The sequence below is a fragment of the Molossus molossus genome, unplaced genomic scaffold (assembly GCF_014108415.1).
Source record: "Molossus molossus isolate mMolMol1 unplaced genomic scaffold, mMolMol1.p scaffold_m16_p_8, whole genome shotgun sequence".
Lineage (NCBI taxonomy): Eukaryota > Metazoa > Chordata > Mammalia > Chiroptera > Molossidae > Molossus > Molossus molossus.
Window position 1 is genome coordinate 81900303 of NW_023425402.1, and position 19746 is coordinate 81920048.

The 19746-nt window shown below is 36.2% G+C and overlaps 1 protein-coding gene across 4 annotated transcripts in view; it reads right to left on the reverse strand.

Moving 5' to 3' along the window:
- The window catches only part of PTPRK (protein tyrosine phosphatase receptor type K), a 502788-nt gene that overhangs the window by 194238 nt on the left and 288804 nt on the right, over nt 1-19746 (reverse strand). For all 4 annotated transcript variants that reach the window (XM_036248313.1, XM_036248314.1, XM_036248312.1 and 1 more), the window contains one exon: nt 4751-5044. In XM_036248313.1, the coding sequence (XP_036104206.1) occupies nt 4751-5044 (294 nt within the window). The remainder of the gene's footprint in view (nt 1-4750; nt 5045-19746) is intronic.

Sequence of the window (19746 nt, forward strand, 5' to 3'; positions counted from 1 at the left end):
TAAGTAAAACCATTTAATTAACTTGCTGTAAAATTATTAAGACAGATTTCTGCCAAGAAAAGAAATATGCTGTTGTCAGAAATAAAAATTCAATGCCTTAAATACATTAAAATAGAATATTTAACTTAGTAAATTATAATTAATATATTTTCAACTGGTACTTAATAGCAAAAAAAATAATTGTTCCTCTGTGATACACCAAAATAAGAATATCTCAAAGGCAGAAGATAATCATCACATCTTTGTTATGTATAGAAATTCATGTGAGCCCACCTGTGTGGCTCAGTGGATCGAGCATCCTCCCATGGACTGAGAGGGCCCCTTCGATTCCCTTGTCTGGGCACATGCCCAGGTTTCCGGCTTGATCCCCAGTTAAAGGGCACGCAGGAGGCAGCAATTGATGTTTTTCTCTCTCTCCCCCTTTCTCTCTCTCTAAAAAATTAATAAAAAACATATTTAAAAAAGAAATCCATGTGAAATGGATATCAGACACAAATGCAGCAAAGAACATGTTATACTTATAGTTAGGCTTCCCGGTGGTCTAACACGCAGTGTGTATTACAATAGCTATATCAGAACAATTAACATTTGCTCAATCACTGATATTAGTGGTGAAAGACTGCAGCCACAGTGTGGCATTCTCCCAGTCCTGAGTGAAATTAAGTGGGTTTTAGAACCAGTACTTACAGCTTGCACAATTTAATACAAATAGATGGAAACTTCTTCAAAGGCCGTGTTTGGGATTTCAAAGGGATCATTTCTCCAGATTAGGAAGAATTTTATTTTATTTTTTTGCTTTTTTATAACATTAGTTTTTAATTTTAAAGTAATGAATGTTCATTAAATAAAAACATAGTTTCGTTAATAATGATTATAAGAGCAATAATAATGGCTATGTTCTATTTAGCGCTCCCTATGCACCAATCTTACACACATGAAAACAAAACAATTTTAGGAAGAATGTTTAATGTTTAGATAATATAACAGTTATCATGAGTTGTGTTCTATTTTGTTGTTATAAGACCCCAGGCTGAGGCCAGTGCGGGTCCTGGTAAAGTCTGAGGGGTCTTATATTTGGAAAGAGGGATATGAATCTTGAAGAAGGAAAGTAGATGGACAATGCAATTTTAATCAATACTGACTATGTATTTATATATACAATGCGTATACGTTATATTCAACTTCTGCTCTTTAAAGATAGTTTAATAATTAATACAATACACCAATACACTTTCATAAGCTTTCCCCCCTTTTCTAACAATAGAACAATATGGTAGACATTCTCAGTGAAACAGTAACACTAGTTTCTTTCAAATCTCTAATGTACTTAAAAATCTAATCTGTAAGCACCTTTTTCTTTTACCATAAAAATCTGAACCAAAGACAACTTACAATTTTTTCTGCTGTGCAAAATTATTTACTTTGATGTTTCCCTTGCCTGAGGAGATACATCAGAAAAAAATATTGCCACAAAAAATGTCCAAGATTTTACTGCTTATGTTTTCTTCTACGATTTTTATGGTTTCAAGCCTAACATTTAAGTTTTTAATCCTTTTTTAAATCCTCACCCAAGGACATTTTTGCATTTTTTTTGTTCAGATAGAGTGGGAGCGGGGAGAGAGAGAGAGAGAGAGAGAGAGAGAGAGAGAGAAACATCGACATGAAAGGGACACATTGAGTGGCTGCCACCCGCACAACCCAACCAGGGCCGGGGACAAACTGCAACCGAGGTACGTGCCCTTAGCGGGAACCAAACCCAGGTCTCTCTGGACCGCAGGCTGATGCTCTAACCGCTAAGCCAAACGGGCCAGGGCTTTAATCCATTTTGAATTTATTATTCTGTGTGGTATAAGAAAGTGGACTAGTTTCATTTTTGTGCACATATCTGTCCAACTTTTCTGACAGCATTTATCGAATAGACTATCTTTAGCCCATTGTAAGTTTTTAGCTCCTTTGTAAAATATTAATTTCTGGATTTAGTTTGTTCTATTGAGCTATATGTCTCTTTTTATGTCAGTACCATGCTGTTTTGATCGCCATGGCCTTCGGTAGATGAGTGGATCAAAAAGCTGTGGTACACTTACACAATGGAATATTATTCTGCTGTAAAAAGGAAGAAAAGTTTACCCATTGAGACAGCATGCATGGACCTGGAGGATCATTATGCTAAGTGAAGTAAGCCAGTCAGAGAAAGACAAGTATCATATGATTCACTCATATGTGGAATTTAATGAACAACTGAACCACTAAGCAAAATAGACACAGAGTCACAGACAGAGAGCAGGCAGGCAGCTGGGGGTGGGTGGGATGGAGCGAAAAAGGAAAAACGAGACAGAGAACTACTCATGGGCGTGGACAGCAGTGTGATTTCAGGGAGGGGGAGGTGGGTGGAACTGAGAGAGGGGATAGAGGGGAAAAGTGGTGATAGAAAATATTAAATTAAATTAAATTTTAAAAACACAACTTATGAGGACATTAACAAATTAACAAACATGAGACCAAGACTTACTACATGAGAAAATAGTTTTAAAAACCGATAAACTTTCTATAGTTGAAATGAAAACTACAAGTGAGCCTGACACCACCCTATTCCACAGAGCCCATGAATTAAATGTTTCTTAAATAAAGGATTAAAGAAAAGACCAATATAATTCCAAAATGTCAAGACATTTATAAATTTGAAAGCAGCTCTGAGTGTAAGTTATTTCTACTTTATGCCCTCCCACGCTGATAACATTATTCCTAAAATAAAATACCTCAAAGCACCCTCTAGTCATATTTTTATTGCATTTCAATTGCAATTCAACAGGGATTCTGAACATAAGCATTCAATGAGGGTAAATCAATGCTTATTAACATGTTGTTTTCATCCACTTAATAAAGCTTACCTACTTAAAACAAAACCCCATTTACTTGCAATCTCCACTGCCCCTCACACCAATCACCAACGTCAAATAATTCCTAAGTTAAATAAAAATTAGCAATACACTGTGTGGTACTGTTAATTTTTAATTGTCTATTTTGATAAAAGTAAAAAATCAGAAAGTAGATGTGATATTCAAAAGAAGTCTGGACACAGGAAGTCAAGAGGCAGACCCCCAGAATAGCAAACTTACCACTAATATTTTACTTAGTATATAACTATACAAGTTAAATGTAGAAAAGGGGTAATTTTTATTTGAAAATATGTAGGCAATATCTCCATAAAATGAACCCGACTATTCACTGTTTTCTGTTAGTATGAATATTAATTTTGGAAGACAGATGAGCTACCTCCCAGGTTCCACACTGTCTGCTCTTTAAATTATTCCTCTGACTAGTTGAGGCTGTGGAGTGAACTTTTCTTTCCCTTAGAAAGTTCATCTATGACAATAAGAGCAATTTGTCACATTGCCTAGAATGAAAGGATGCAGCAATACAGATAATTTGTAAAGCAAACTGTGTGATTTAGGCTGGGCGATGAAAACTTACCCAATGTCTTCTGAGTTAAGCTGCTTTTCAACCATAATATCAATGCATAACACCAAACAACAGATTAGTAGACTCTCTACAGTCTAAATCTCAGACTAATGATTGAGACTAATGGCTGAGCAGTTACACGTCCTATTTGGGAAAACCTAGCAATATTAATATAAGGTCTATTAATATCTAAAATTAATATGTAAATAGCAATATATAATATTAAGCCAGATGAAAAAGATTTAAGGATAACAATACATAAAATAATTTCATGGGTTTTGTTCTGATTTTAGATCAGTATTCTAGGTGGGCAGCCCCAAAACACTGTAAATGGTAAACAGATGTTCAAGAAACAAAAGCCATTTTACAGACATTTGCATTTTCATAGATCCCTACAGTCTTTGTTTTCAGTGTTCGGAACCTAGATCATTAAATGTTCAAGACACATAGATCCATGTACTAACTCTGCAGGTGTTTCAACACAATGCTTGATAAATAAAAAATGTCATTCAACTAAACTATTTTCAATAATAACATAAAGAGTGCACTAAAAATGTACTCTAATAACGTAGACGATTACACTTTTCAGTGGCTTTTAATAAAACAGCTAACAATTTCTTTCACTATAACAACATGGCAGAATAAGGAACGAGGATGTATGTTTCTATATTATGTTTATTTCACTTTTTATTCTCTCTTTGTGTTTTCTCCGTATGCTATTATTGTCACCACTCTTTCACGCGTGGGGAGGGCAATCACGGGGCCGAGAAACAGAAGGCAGGCCTCTGTGTGTTTATAGCTAGCTGTCCAGCTGTTCACTTAATCCTCAAAACTGGATTTTCTCAATAGAGGAGCCAGTCACTGAGGCCTGGTTCAGAGCCACACTTCTTATAGTATCAGATATGGCCTTTGCAGTGGTCGAGAAAGACAATTTCCACATGAAAAAAAGGCATTTGGCATGTGCTTGAATTGCCAACGTTTGCTCTTGATACTTTCACCTGTGTCTATCAGATTTCGGAGTGGATACAAGCAAGCTGAGCAAAAGTGCCATGCAAGAAAAGACTATAAATACAAAATAATACTGAATAACAATAGAGAAGGGATCCTAATGCTCCTAAATCAGTCAAATTATGACATAACTAAAGCTACAATATACAAAATTCACTGAAACTCTTTGATTAGTGTGATTGCATCATGCACTGCATAATCAGAACTTTCAATATTATATGCATATTCTATGTTTTGTGCCAGATGCTGCCACTAGGTAGAGTGGCCTGCTAGCCAGTCTTACCTGCACATTTGGTTCTGGTGATGAGCGGAGGTCCCGGGAGCCCTGTTCCACCTTCACCAGGTCTTGTGAGTAGAACACGGATCTCATATTCAGTATCTGGATCTAAATGCCATAATTTGTAGGTTGGAGCATTGACTGCATGGGTTTCTGTCCAGGAACCTGATGTCATTCTGTACTCCACTTCTTTCAGGATAATGGGCCCATCGCCAATGATGGAGTTGGCATTTAGCTGAATCAGCAAGTATGTAGGCCCAACACCAAGCAGCTGGGGAGGAGCAATGGGTCTTGGTGGTTCTAGGAGAGACGAATGTGTCATCTAGTTAGTAGAACTCCAAAGACTACAATACATAGACATATATGACTCTCAAAGCCTAAAAGCTTAATAAATAATTTATTTAGGAGTACCTAATAAAATCATAAAGGAAATCTAGTGCATGAGTGGTCCCACAACTGTCCTTTTAAAGAGCAAATACTTCCACAGATGGACTGTGACACATTACGACAACTTTTCTCTTATTCAAATCATGCCACTCTGGGCAATAAACTTGCAGAAGCACATAGACAAGTGAAATAAAGAAAAAATATTTAGAAATGGATAGCTCTGATTAGCTACTAATAGAGTGCAGTTGATCTTTGACCTTCCTGAGGTCCCAAAACCTTTACAAATCTTCAAATTAATGAATACTACTATCACTCATTATTTTATTCATAAAAAATGTCTGTGTGGTGTTTCCTTCTTGCTCTGCTTTTTTCACTTCTGATGAAATAAGTAGGAAGGCAAAGCAAAGCAGAAATAAGAAGCTAATCCCGTGAACGGGCCCATTTCCATACCCCCATCTCGGAGTGTAAGGAATCACAATGTACGCGGAGGCAAAATCACAAGTCACAACATATCACTGGCCTTTGGGAGTAGCATGCATTAAGGCAACACATCAAATATCAAACTCAAATGTCAAAGGCATACCACAATTTAATTTTGGATAGCTTAAATATTAGGAAACATCATTTCAATGTTTGAATTTATAAAAAGATGAGCACTTTTTTCCTTATTTAACAACAATGCAGCTGCAATTTGGTCCTGGACTTTTGAAGGCCTTCACAGTGCTGGCTCTGTCCACACTGTGTCATGAAAACATTCTCACTAGTACTTTCTCTTCAGGTGGGATCTTCTCTGAATGTCTGGAAGAACATTTCCAGAAACCAAAAGGCTTTAAAGAAAAATGAAAACCTTAATAAAGTTGTAACTGTCTTAAATTTGTTTTACAGGTTTCTTTTCAGAATGAAAGGAAATCTAGAATATCTCAGGAACTCTTGACTTAATAAAAAATAAGCAACCCAACGAAACATTTGGCAAAGGGTCTGAACAGATATTTTTCCAAAGAAGATGGACATGGCCAATAAGTACAACATCATTAGGACATTTTTTTGGGGGGGAGGTCACCCAACAACAAGTGTTGGCAAGAACGTGGAAGAGATTGGTGACACTGGAACGGCGCAGCTGCCAAAGAAAGCAGACAGCTCCATGGAGTTGAACCCGAGCGATCCGTCATGACCCAGCAACCCCACTCTCAGGGGTCTACCCAGGAGAAATGGAAACTCGTATCCACAGTAATATAAATGAATATCCATAGCAGCATTTTTGCATTAAACATTGACAACAAAAATGTCCCTCAATATTTAGAACTTGGATAAATGAGAGGTAGCACATCCACTCAATGGAACTGTGCTCTGCTATAAAAAGAAATGAGATTCTGACATGAGCCGCAACATGGATGAACCTTGGTAACATGCTGAGTGAAAGGAGCCCGTCACCAAAGGCCACACATTGTGTGACTTCATTTGGATGAAATGTCCAGAACAGGCAAATCTATAGACAGTAGACGGTGGCTGTCAGGAGCTGGGCAATGAGGGGGGTGGCGTGTGACGGTTAATGCATACAGGGTTTATTTTTAGAGCAATGAGCATGTTCTAATATTGACTGTGGTGATGGTACTACAACTCTGAATATACTGGAAACCACCAAATTTCTAAATATACTAGAACTGACTGTAAATGAGGGAATCTTGTGGTGTATGAATCTCCTCTCAACAAAGCTGATAAAATATTCTTTAAAAAAAGCAACTCATAAAGGAGAGCTATTAAATGCAACTATATAATACCTCCCTCAGAGGGGTAAATTGGAGAAGACACAGAGAGAGGGAAGTTAAGGACAGCCAGTATTTTTTAAACTGGATTTTCTATTTTAATGAAAACGTGTGCTTAGAATAAGATCCAATGCAAAAGAGCCTACAGGCAGGTCTTACTTCTGATAGAGGTTGATATGAAGTAAGCATTTTCCGTTGTAGCCCAGGGTCTGCCTCTAAACCCTGACTGTATAAAAATACAGTTCCCACCTTATGTACTCCTGGGTTACAAACATTCTTAACAAAAGGGATGAGTCTAGTTAGCTGGCCTAGATCTCCACACAGGCTATAAAGTCTTTTGCAAGATTTTTGCTCCAATATTTAGGACAAAAATGCATTGAGTCACTACTAATTGCTAGGCTGTTCTACACATAGAGTATTCACATAATAAGGCCAGGGAGACATAGTAACAATAAATCAACACATTCATTATTTTATTTTATTGGTTTTTTTAAAATTCATTATTTTAAACTGAGAGCTATGTAGAAAACAAGCAGATGCTGTCATAAAGAATAACAGATTGGAGGGAGGGAGTATCTAATGAGTAACACTAATTTTTTTAAAATTGAAAATATACTGAAGAATATTAAGTTCTTCCCATCATTAATTAGGGCTCATTATGGCAATGCTTTCGAACTTGTTATCGGCAATACCATACGAACTTGTCCTTTACCGTGCTTATGTTTAAAGTGAAAACAAAACTATCATTGAATAACATATGTGCTAGATAAACTGTTTATGTTTAGAATTATTTTTATGGTTTTCAAAAAGTAGTTCTTAACACCTGATGTATAAACTTTAACTACAAAATCTGTACCTTATGGTTTAAAAATTGTTTCAACAGTATACTCAAAATCGTGCAGAGGGTGAATGATTTCCAATTTCACAACCGACTTCAATTGAGAAGCCACAAAAGAAAAAGATTACATAAAACCAAAAATACTTCACAATTTTAATTTATCAGCAAAAGAACTATAGAGCTAGATATTTCATATAATGAAATTTTACCATTCTAGCAACTTTCAAAAGTTTTGGTCGACAGAGAGAAAGAGAAAGTTGATATATTTTCTGAACTTTAAACTAAAATGAAACTGAATAGAGAAATAAACATCATAAAAAATGCAAACATTCTCAGGCTATCTAAATGGTATACATATTTTATTTTAAGCAGTCTGTATTTTATGAATAAACTGAGTTTCTTTAAATGTGCAATGTTTGTTTTCATTGCACACTGTTCATATACCAACTAATTCAAGTAAGAAATGATGCTAAATTCATAGCTTACTGGGGTGCTGGCTCAGACCAGCAATGCCTGACTCACGCTACAGCTTAGCAGCATGAAGATGTCTGATATTCAGCATGATGACATGATCTGTCCAATAAATTATAAATACAAACCTTGGTTCATCTATAAATGTATGGTATGCTGAATCTTGACCTAATGACTATATATTGAATGTTAAATCTCAGCCGTCGAAACTCTGAACAGCACTGCCATGGAACATGGGGAAACGAAAGAGAATAGCAGGAGATGGGAGGGAAAGAGAAAAGAGGGAAAGCTACAACAAAACACTACCAAGAAGTGAAAAACAAAAGCATAATATTTTTTCTAGCATCTCTATCATTAAGAAAATGACATGTAAAAGAACACGAAATTTAGCGCAGCTGGTGTGGCTCAGTGTTCAAGCATCGACCCACGCACCAGAAGGTCGCCAGTTCAATTCCTGGTCAGGGCACATGCCCAGGTTGTGGCTCTGATCCCCAGTGGGAGGCATGTAGGAGGTGGCCATTCGATGTTCTCTCTCACCAATGTTTCTCTCTCTCTCTCCCTCACCCTTCCTCTCTCTCTAGAAATTAATAAAGGGGAAAAAATTAAGAAGAAAAAAACACACATAAAATTTAGAATCAGGAGACCCAGTTTCAAAAATTGCATATACTAATAACTGGGTAAACCTGAATATGTCGTTTAACTTCTTGATATTACAATTTCTTCATTGGTAAACTAGGCATTGTTTCCAGAATTTTTAAAGACTTCATATTTCTAAATACATCAAGAAACCCTATATTTGATGCTGTTGTGCTTTGCTTTGTTTTTCCCAGAGAGAACATAAATATTAAAACCAAAAACTAATATTCAACACTAGTCTTCTGTATATATGAAGAAATGAGTTTGATGTAACTAGGTTCTTGGCCTGAAGTAGGGCAACAATTCACTGATCAGTTTTACATTTCTTTTGTTGTGGTCAAGCCAACAAAAGGGTCAGTCAGTCCAGTAGTCACAGCAGTACTTCACATTTGGAAACATGGCAATGTTCAGAGAGGCTTAGAAGCAAATACCTTGATTAACAGCATGATTATAAGAAGTAAAACCTAGCGTTAATGAGACTAATATACCAAACTACATATTAAATATTTTATGTTGGAGGTAAAAAAGTAGCCTCATATTAGCATATGCATTTCGTTTTTGGGCCCTTGAGAACAAGGAGGCTTATTTATAAAATCTCTATTCATTTCAATAAATTATGCATGAATTTTAATCAGTTAACAAATGAACACATAATTGTTTTGCAGCAATATTAATATTCTTCATAACTTAATACACTATCAGACCCAGAGAGGTGTGGTGTGAATAAATCCCAAATGAACACTAGGTATCAACTGAAGCATGCGAGGCCCAAAATACAAGATAAATCATGCCAATGTTACTTATTAACTTTTAATTAATGACTTCTATTCATTATTCTAGAGCTAAACTTATTATCAAATTGCAATTTTACATTCAAATTACTTATTTGTTTTTTATTTGAAATGATTTTAAAAAGTGTCTTGAAATTATGGTAAGTCATTAGGAAAGTATATTCTTATCCAATTATAACCATTACAAATGCTATTTTACAAACACGTGCCACATATCAAAATGCAACTAATTACCAAAATGCAAAGCAGAAATAGAAGCCACAAAACCAGAAAAAATTCAGTTAACAAAGTAAACATTAAGGACGACACTTCTGCTTTAATCTTTCCAAAGACATAAACTACACACCTCTCATTCCTACCTCTTCCCAAATTGTTTTATTTACTTGTCAAAGAGACCTTAACAAAAGCTATCTCAAGATGAACTCTCTCAGTGTAGATGCAATGATACTGTGTCTGTCTGCTATAGCTACTATAACAAATTTCCACACATTTGGTGCCTTAAAGACAACAGAAATGTATTCCCTCAAGATTCTGGAGTCCAGATGCTCAAAATCAGCATCACTGGGTTGAAATCAAGATGGCAGCAGGCATACCTTCTCCAAAGCCTCTAGGGTTTCAGTCGATTCCTTGCTGCTTCCAGCGGCTGCTGGCTGCTGCTGTTCCTTCATCTGTTGCCACATCACTTCAATCTCTACCTCATGCTCGCAGTGCCTTCCCCTCTTCTCAAATTTCCCCCGACTTCTCATTTATAATAACGCTTGTGATTGCATTTAGGGCCCACATAGACAATCCAAGATACTCTCCCCCTCTCAAAACTCTTAACTTAAATCCACCAACACCATTTTTCCAGAAGACGTGATAGTCATGGGTCACAGGGATTAGGAACTGTTATCTTTGGGACTATATTTTTCAGATATGGACCACAGATACCATCCTCCTACTGAAAAACATCTCCGATCTACTTTTTTCTTCAGTTGGTAATAAGCTTATGAGTTAAAAACAAAACCAAGCAACAAACTTCACCCAGCAAGTTTTCCTAGTTAGGTTGAGAGCAATGGAAATCATGAAAGAGCTACATGGTCTTTGGGGAGGGGGGGTGAAAATAAAGACGATGAAAATTATTCATCGCATTGGCTACAGGAGGAGTCAGCTCCCTTACCATGCCTAAATTCCTGGGAAAACAAAACACCACAAACAATATTAGAATATTTGCCCTGGAGATAGATATTCTCTTATTTGCTATCACCTGTTTACTTGAGTGAATAGATCACTTCAAAATCAACTTTATTCTATTTCTTTATCATTCCCCTCATTAAAATTTTGATCCAGTTCCAGATTTTAAGAAAAAGGAATTTGCTAGTTCCTGCTTCATGTTGTTTTTCTTCTTTGTCACCTATCAAATGCTGAAATAAAGGGGAATTTACATTGGACACGGAGAGAAGGGTGGATGACATCAGTGTGTCAAATAATCTAAGCATTTATTTATCAGCTGCCCTACGATAACCTTAAATGATTTCAAATTATGCCTCAAAGGGATAATAATATAATTTCAAGGTACTTGAGTGTTTTAAAAAATTGACAATAACAACACTGAAGAGTAGGAAGGTGGTTTTTCCTCCCACAAGAAATGGAAAGCAGGTTACAGATAATCAGAAGCACTTTCTGTGAACATTTAACATCATATGTATGACAACATAATTAGCTACATTTTCCTTAGATGCTAAAACATAAAGTACACATTTTAAAACTTTTACATTTATTTAACAAGGTTTCTCCTGCACCCACATTTTCTGAACTGTAATGCAGGTATCTTTCTGAGAATAGCAGTTCCTTCATGACTGTCACTGTGTAATTTTTGCGACACTTCAGACTTGGAGTCCTCCCAGCTCCCAGGCCGTCAAGCATCTCTCCATTCAGTCTGCTGGCTGCCACCTCGTCATTTCCCCCCATGTCGATAGGCACTTGGAAATTTCACAATGTATCTTTCAGATAAATTGGTATTTTAATTGTTTACACATTTGTGCATTAATAGATACTTTAAGTCAAATAAGATTTTAATTTAACATAGTAAAATCTCTTTTTAAATCCAATAATGCAAATATCCCTTTGAACCATGTCATTCAGGTGGCTCATCAGCTTGAACTGGTCAAATAAAATTAATGATAAGACATTAAGAAGTCTGGATATTGTCAAACCCGAGGCTCCTATGCCAGCCCCCAAACTAACTATCAAAAAAATAAAATAAAAGCTATTGTTACCTATTATCATGTCCATGAAAATTGGATGGCTGTTAGCATATAGTTATGATCGACTGTGGAATGAGTTTTTACTGTACTAAACTGCCCACACTCACATTTATTTCACACAAACACACACCCTCTCTCTCTCTCTCTGAAAAACATAAAATGAACATATATGATTTCATAGCTGTAAGTGGGAAGAAAACGTTTAAGTGAAAAAAAAATTGCATAACAAAACCCTGATGTAATACATATCACATATGTTTGTTTATACTTTGTGAATTATACCCAGCTAAGCAATAGATTCTTTACTCCCTTCCAGTGTTCTCCTCTGAGGACAGCTGTTCTTATGATCCAGAGGTGCCACTGGCTTTGAGTCGGCTGGGGACAGGATAACTAAAGATCATGAAATGCTCAGGTTATTTCACACAATGAAAAATTCTCCAATCTAAGGCACCAAAAGGTTCCTCTGGAGGAACACCAAAACAATATTAAAAATAACTGCCCCCCAGTAATCCAAGCCTTATGGCACCTAAAAGTAAATCACTTACATGTCCATGCACCGGGGGGAAAAGAGCATTGGAGAAGAATTTTGAGGAAGAGGATGATCATTTAATCACCCAAGCTGACAACGACCAATGAGGCATAAACGGATATTCGAGTATACAGCTTGCTCATAGGCAAGTGGATTGATAATGCTTTTGGAAGAAAATCTATTAATATAAATCAAGACATAAAAGTGTGTTTATAAACCTATGTAATAACACTTCTAGGAATACATTGTATGAAGATAATTTACATCTTTATTTAGAAGAGCAGAAATTTAATGACTCGAAATATTAAAAAATACGAAAGTGGTAACAGAAATTATGATAATGCAAATTATGTAAAATTCAGTAGAACACACACAAACATCAAGATCTCACATTGTGAAGATTATATAAAAAAAAGTCAGAGGATAGTTAAGATTATTAGAGTGCCCAGCCGGTGTGGCTCAGTGGCTGAGTGTCAACCCATGCACCAAGAGGTCACCGGTCCAATTCCCGGTCAGGGCACATGCCCAGGTTGTGGGCCTGATCCCCAGTGGGGGCATGCAGGAGGCGGCCAATTGATGTTCTTTCTCATTGATGTTTTTATCTCTCTCTCCCTCTCCCTTCCTCTCTCTCTCTAAAATCAATAAAGAAAAAATAGTTAAAAAAAAAATTATTAGAGCATTCATTAAAAAAAAAAAAGTGTACACCTAGGAAAAACAAAACAAAAACCACCAACCACCCGCTGTCACCACCAGAGGAAAGTATCCCAGAAAGCTAGGAGCAGTGACTGGAGAACTAGGAGACCATGAGCGATTGTGCTCTGCTTTCGTGTCTGTTCCCCATGCAGTCCGTAATGTGCTCACACACCATCTCATAATTACATTCTTAGTATTTGTCACAGTGCCTGCCAAAGTTCAATTATATTGTATTAGAATGAATGAATGGCTCAAGCACACCTAAAAATTAAAAAAAAAAAAAAAAAAGTCACCGGTGCCACTGCAAGAAAAAGTATCTGCATTCATGATATCTACGCCATACAAAAAAGGTAGACAACTTCTGTGTCGCAACCAACATCTAGAGATGGCAACGGTAAAACTTTGTGTATTTATTTATTAAATTATTTTCAGATGCTGAAAACTTAGGTCCTCAAAATATAAGATTTACCACCTCTTGCTTTGAACCATGTAGCTGGCCAAATGCTCAGACACTGATACATTGCACCTACAAATTGTTACTATTTAATTACAGGAGTTAGTTGTTTGGAACAAGGAAACACTTTCTGGGCAATTGCTTAGTAGCGGAGCAGCATCCAGTGATTTATCTAGCTTGTGAAAAAAAGGCACAGCTACAAACAAATAATAATTCCTTTTTTTTTCTTGAGTTAAAACAGGTCAATTAATTTTTTCAAAAGGATTTTTAATGTGCTAAAAAGTACATATGTGTGCATACATGAACTTTTGAATATACAATACTCATCAAGAATGTTATCAACATATGCAAGTGCACTTGTACCAGATTGAGAGTCATGAACGAAAAGTTAACTCAAGGTGGGAGAAAATTTCGAGCATAAATATGCCACTCCATGAAACAGCTATTTTGCCTTTCTATCTTTTTGTGATATGTATTCATTTTATTAAACTGCAAGATCTGTGGAATTATAGTATTTAATCTCAATGGCATGGACCTTTCCTGCTGCCTAAAGTGCTGAAATTAAAAAAAAAAAAAGAATCCGCTTCAGCAAAGAAACTGCATATTTTGCATACTAAATTTTATATCTCAGGCATTACCATGCATTTTATTCATCTTGATTTGAAAACACTGCTGCGATAACTTTGTTACCTGCTTGAAATTAAAAGGCATAGCACAGTTTTAGATCTGTCGGGAAGAACTAAAAACAAGGGTAGATTCATATTAGGGTACATGAAAAGCTGAATGGGTTTTCAAAAGTGAAAGTTATTTGCTTTTTTAGCCCATATAATCTAGTCCAAAAACTGCAGTCTGCCTTGTTAATGTCTATGCAAACCACCGGTTCAGAATTATGAATTATTGCAACAATTCAACAACTTTACCAAAGCCTCCATTAGTTGCCCCAATCCATATGGTCAGAAACCACATGTTATGATGAAAATTATAGCTCCCTCTGATTGAGTCATCAGTTAATACAGAAGATTGCTCTGATGGCCGTTGAATCCTTCATTTCCGCGTGGTCGGAGCTCAGACTGTTCATGCATTTCGAGGAAAGAACATGCAGTTTATTCCAAGAATAGCAATCAGGTAAGTAGTCAAACTAGAAAAGCCTTCAGTCTTTGACTCCCTCAAGTCTAGGGCCATAAACAAGTAATCGCATCACCATCTCATCAGACACCTTTATAAGGTAAAAGAATAAAAAAGTACGTAAATGGTAGGATAAAGGAGGGAAACAGCATTGACGATGACAGTGTAGGTCCCAGCAACATGTCAAGTAGCCTATGTTTGGAGGCTGTTATTCCATTCCAGGTGATAGGTCATAGGATGTGAAGTAGCCCCACTGATATATATTTCATATTAAGACACAATGGCTGACTCCAGTAAAATAAGAGATAATGAAAAAGAATGAATCTACTGTAAAATCTCTATGGTAATGAGATTATTCTCTCTCTCCCTCTGAACACACAGACACATACAAGTATATGCAATATGCATAATATAATCCAAAAAGGTATTAAAATACCCTGAGTCTTCCACATTTAAAATATAACATTAAAAATCTCATGAGCCTGAACTTCAAATTTTAAGAAATTTTTAGCTATGCAATTAGAAGAATTTTCCAACATTTTGTTATAACCAAACATAATCTAAGTTTGTCAAATTGATCCCTGGGTTGTGCTGACTCATTGTAATATAATACCCAACTAGCATATGTCCATTATGAATATGCACTTTGTGATTGTGCCAACTCATTTTAAAGTGATGTGTGCAGTTTTAATGTGTATGTAGCCAGCAACAGATGGTCGTTTTTCAATGTAATGACAGTCAGCAATGGAATCAGAAGATATTACTTGCTCCCTCCCCGGCTGACTTGTAAGATGTGAGACTATCTCAGTTTGAAGGAAAATAAAAGAAGAGGAATATCTAGATGCAAAAGTTTGGACATTCAGTCATTTCTTCATTTAACATGGTTTGAGCTTGATTTGGAGGGAGCAATTCAGTTCCACAGTCACCTGTGTATATTACATATATTATGAGATGACTACATCATATAATAACATCAAGTAAACTTATTTTCTGCTTTGTAACTATAAGTCCATGAGATTTATTTATTTGAATTCATCTATATATAATATGTTTACACAGTTTATACATTTCCCACAGCATCTATTATACTTTCCTTTTATTTAATATTATTCAGGAATCATGCGGATTGTTGGTCATTAGTCCCTGAAATGATTTGAACTTTGCATTGTTGATATTACTTCACAGGAAATTCCCAGAGAGACTCTGGGAGACCACCTCAGAGCACCTCTCCAGGTTTCTACTCAGATATCAAACACAGACATGGAGATACACTGCAAGCGAGTCCTTTGAAAAAAGAAATTTGGCTCATGATTTAATTTTAATGTGAAGAGTTACTCAGAGTACATCCCTACCTTAAATATAAAATTAGAGTAAGTAGAAGAGAAAACTTCCTCCAGAGCATACATTATATCTTTCCTAACCCTATTTTACCAAGCTAAAAAAGATGACCATAATTGTAGGAAGGGAAGGAAGGAAAGGAAGGAAAGGAAGGAAAGGAAGGAAAGGAAGGAAAGGAAGGAAAGGAAGGAAAGGAAGGGAAGGAAGGGAAGGAAGGAAGGAAGGAAGGAAGGAAGGAAGGAAGGAAGGGCCAGAGAACTTAGGATTTTCACAAGACTTGGTCAAAGATGACCAGACCATAGAAAAACCCAGATTGTCAGAAGTTTTAACATTCATATAAAATTAAGAATAAGCACAAATGGATTTTCAGTGATTACCAAAGACTATGACTTCAGAAAGAGGATAGGCTATTGAATTTTGAATTATTTACTTTTCACAATTAGGGAAGTTTGAAAGCCAATAAAACTGCCTGGCCAGTGTGGCTCAAGGGATTGAGCTTCCTCCCATGGACTGAGCAGTCCCGGTTCTATTCCTGATCTGGGCACATGCCCAGGTTTCTGGCTTGACCCCCAGTAGGGGGCATGCAGGAGGTGGCCGATTGATGTATCTCTCTCACACTGATGTTTCTATCTCTCTCTCCCTTCCTCTGTCTCTAAGAAGAAAAAAATGCAATTAAAAAAATAGTGAAATAAGCCTGGTTGGTTTGGCTCAGCGGTTAGAGCATCGGCCTGCTGACCAGAGAGTTCTGGGTTTGGTTCCTGCTAAGGGCACGTACCTAGGTTGCAGTTTGTCCCTGGCTCCGTTGGGGTTGTGCGGGTGGCAACCAGTCGATGTGTCTCTTTCATACCGATGTTTCTCCCTCTCTCTCTTCCCCCCTCTCTCCCTCCCACTCTATCTGAAAATAAATACAAAAATGTCCTCAGGTGAGGATAAAAAAATAAAATAGTGAAAAAAACAAACAAAAAAAACCACCTGATGCTATTATTAGAGACATATAAAATATTTCCCAAGTTTTCATAGAGCTATGAAGGCAATTCATAATTCTTGGTATACAATCCAAGAATATTCAGGAAAGAGGGAAAGAAGAATGCACATGGAATATCAGAATAGTTTCTTAACTTTTGATAAACCACAGAAAAACCACACATTTTGCCTAGATTCTATCAAAGGAATCTAGTTCAGTGAGCATGCACATGTGCTTGAATGTATGCAGGTGAATGCAGATCCTTATGTTAGTACAGTATATCTGCATCTGGGAAGGAACATGTGTGGTGATGATAGTTGTTGAAAGCACCTGGAGAATATTACGCTAAGTGAAATAAGCTGGTCAGAGAAAGACAAGTACCATATGATCTCACTCATATGTGGAATCTAATAAACAAAATAAACTAACAAGGTGAAAACAGACTCATGAATACAGAAAACAGACTGACAGCTGTTGTGAGAAGGATGAAGGGAGTAAACAAATAAAAAGAAAAGAAAGGCGCATAGACACAGACAAAAATATGGTGAATGCCAGACCTGGAGGGAGACTTGATTCGGGGTGGTAAACACACAATTCTATATACAAATGATGTACTGTAGAGTTGTATAACTGAAACCTATATAGTTTTATTAACCAATGTCACCCTAATTAAGTCAATAAAAAATAAGTTAAAGAAAATTAAAACAACACAATTTAAAAATTAACATCCTATATTTCACTTAAAGAAGGGCATGCATCCCCTGCTCCTCTATTGAAAATCACTGCTTAAAAGAGTTGGTTGTAGCCCTGGCCAGTCTGGCTTAGCAGTTAGAGCGTCGGCCCTTGGACCAGAGAGACCCAGGTTCGGTTCCTGCTAAGGGCACATACCTCGGTTGCAGTTTGTCCCCCGCCCCGGTTGGGGTTTGTGGGTGGCAGCCAGTTGACGTCTCTCTCATATCAATATTTCTTTCTCTCTCTCTCTTCTTCCCTCTCTCCCTCCCCCTCTATCTAAAGATAAATGCAAAAATGTCCTCAAGTGAGGATAAAAGAAAAAAATGCAAAAGTTGGTTATAGCTACAATGTTACTTGTCAGGGCAGGATGTAGTTAAAAGCGGTAGCCAAGCAACTTAAAATAAATGCATTACTTCCAAAGTAACAATAAAACGATCACATTTGCATAGTAGTTAGAATCATTAAAATTTAAGGGAAAAAAACACAAATCTATTTCTTATCATTATTTATTTAAATCTTGCTTCAAGTAGCTTTTCCCAATGCCATCTTACTCAGTTTAGATAGAGCGCAGTATTACTGAGGTGTAGTGAAAAGAGTCTGAGTTCTGGAATCAGCCTTGGGTTAGTCTGGGGCCAGCCCCTTAGAGCTGCATCATCTGAAGAATTTTAGCTATCAGCCTCAGATTCCCAGTGGGTATGGGGACAGAGTTGTTGTCATAAAACTAGAGAAGTGATGTTACATACATGGTCTATCTATCTATTAACCACCAATCACAGCACCTGGCACATTGTAAATGCATTAAAAATGAATATTTTTATTACAAATTATACTAAACATTTATTAAATTTATATTTACTAGACAGAAGAATAAAGGGCTTAACCACATTTATATCCCATTACATCAATCAGTTACTAATTAAGCTTATGAGTTGGTGCTAAGCAACCTTCATTAGCAATGTATATGGAAACTGAGAAAGTATGAAGCACAAAAACTCAAGAAGAAAAAAGTCCTAAACAACATGCCATTCTTATCATATTTTATTAGAAAAGGTCACATTTCCAGATACCCTTTTTATTGACCATATACATATTATTAACTGAATGCAGTGTGTAGAACAGGTGTTTTTTAAGATGGAAATAAACTTATTTATTGGCTTCTTGGACACTTGTGGACAGAAACTAGGGGAGAAGAAGAAATTACAGTATCAGGTACAAAAAAAGAAATTATAATGTTCTAATTTAAAGACCAGATATTCCCATAGCTACTTCTTGGTCATTTTTATTAGCGACAAAACACTCATGACAATGATCAAAAATGTTAATCAAATCAATGAATTAGAATGTGTTAGTTTATAATTTTTGTTAAAGTGAACTGAAGAGAAGCAAGAGAGAAAGGATAACCGTCTGATGATATTTAAAACAAATGCTGTTTTATTTTGGTATTGCAGACAACATCTTTTAGGAATAAAAGAAAATACACACATCAGCAAGAGGGCACACTTCCATCGCCCAGCAGAAAAATATGTGCTACTAATGATAAAAGGTATTTATAAAAACAATTTCAATTATATCTTGTACCACCCCTAAACCATTCAATCAAGGCATTTGCAACAACAAAACCCTTTATTTTCAGTATCAAAAGAAGATTATCAGTATAAACTGCTTAAACCCATTGTCAATAAACAAGATAGTTTAAAATGAGGCAAGTAAAGCAAGAAAAGAGAAAATTTAGGGTGTTGGAGAATTTTTTTAAAAGAAAAAGGTTTTATAGTAATCTTAAGACCAGTTTCACATAACACCACAGATTCAAGGTGATAAAAGGTCACTAATATATTGCCAAATGCATTTTTATGAGATAGATTCAATTATAATTGCTGCAACTATTCCAGCCACAATTTAGACATAGAATCCAATTATCCATTTCATTTTCATTTATACCTCATGGGTTAGATCATTTATCATGTTTCATGATAATGATCAGAAGACACATGGAAAGTGATTTCTGGAGGTAACAAATTACCTTCCACATTAGCAT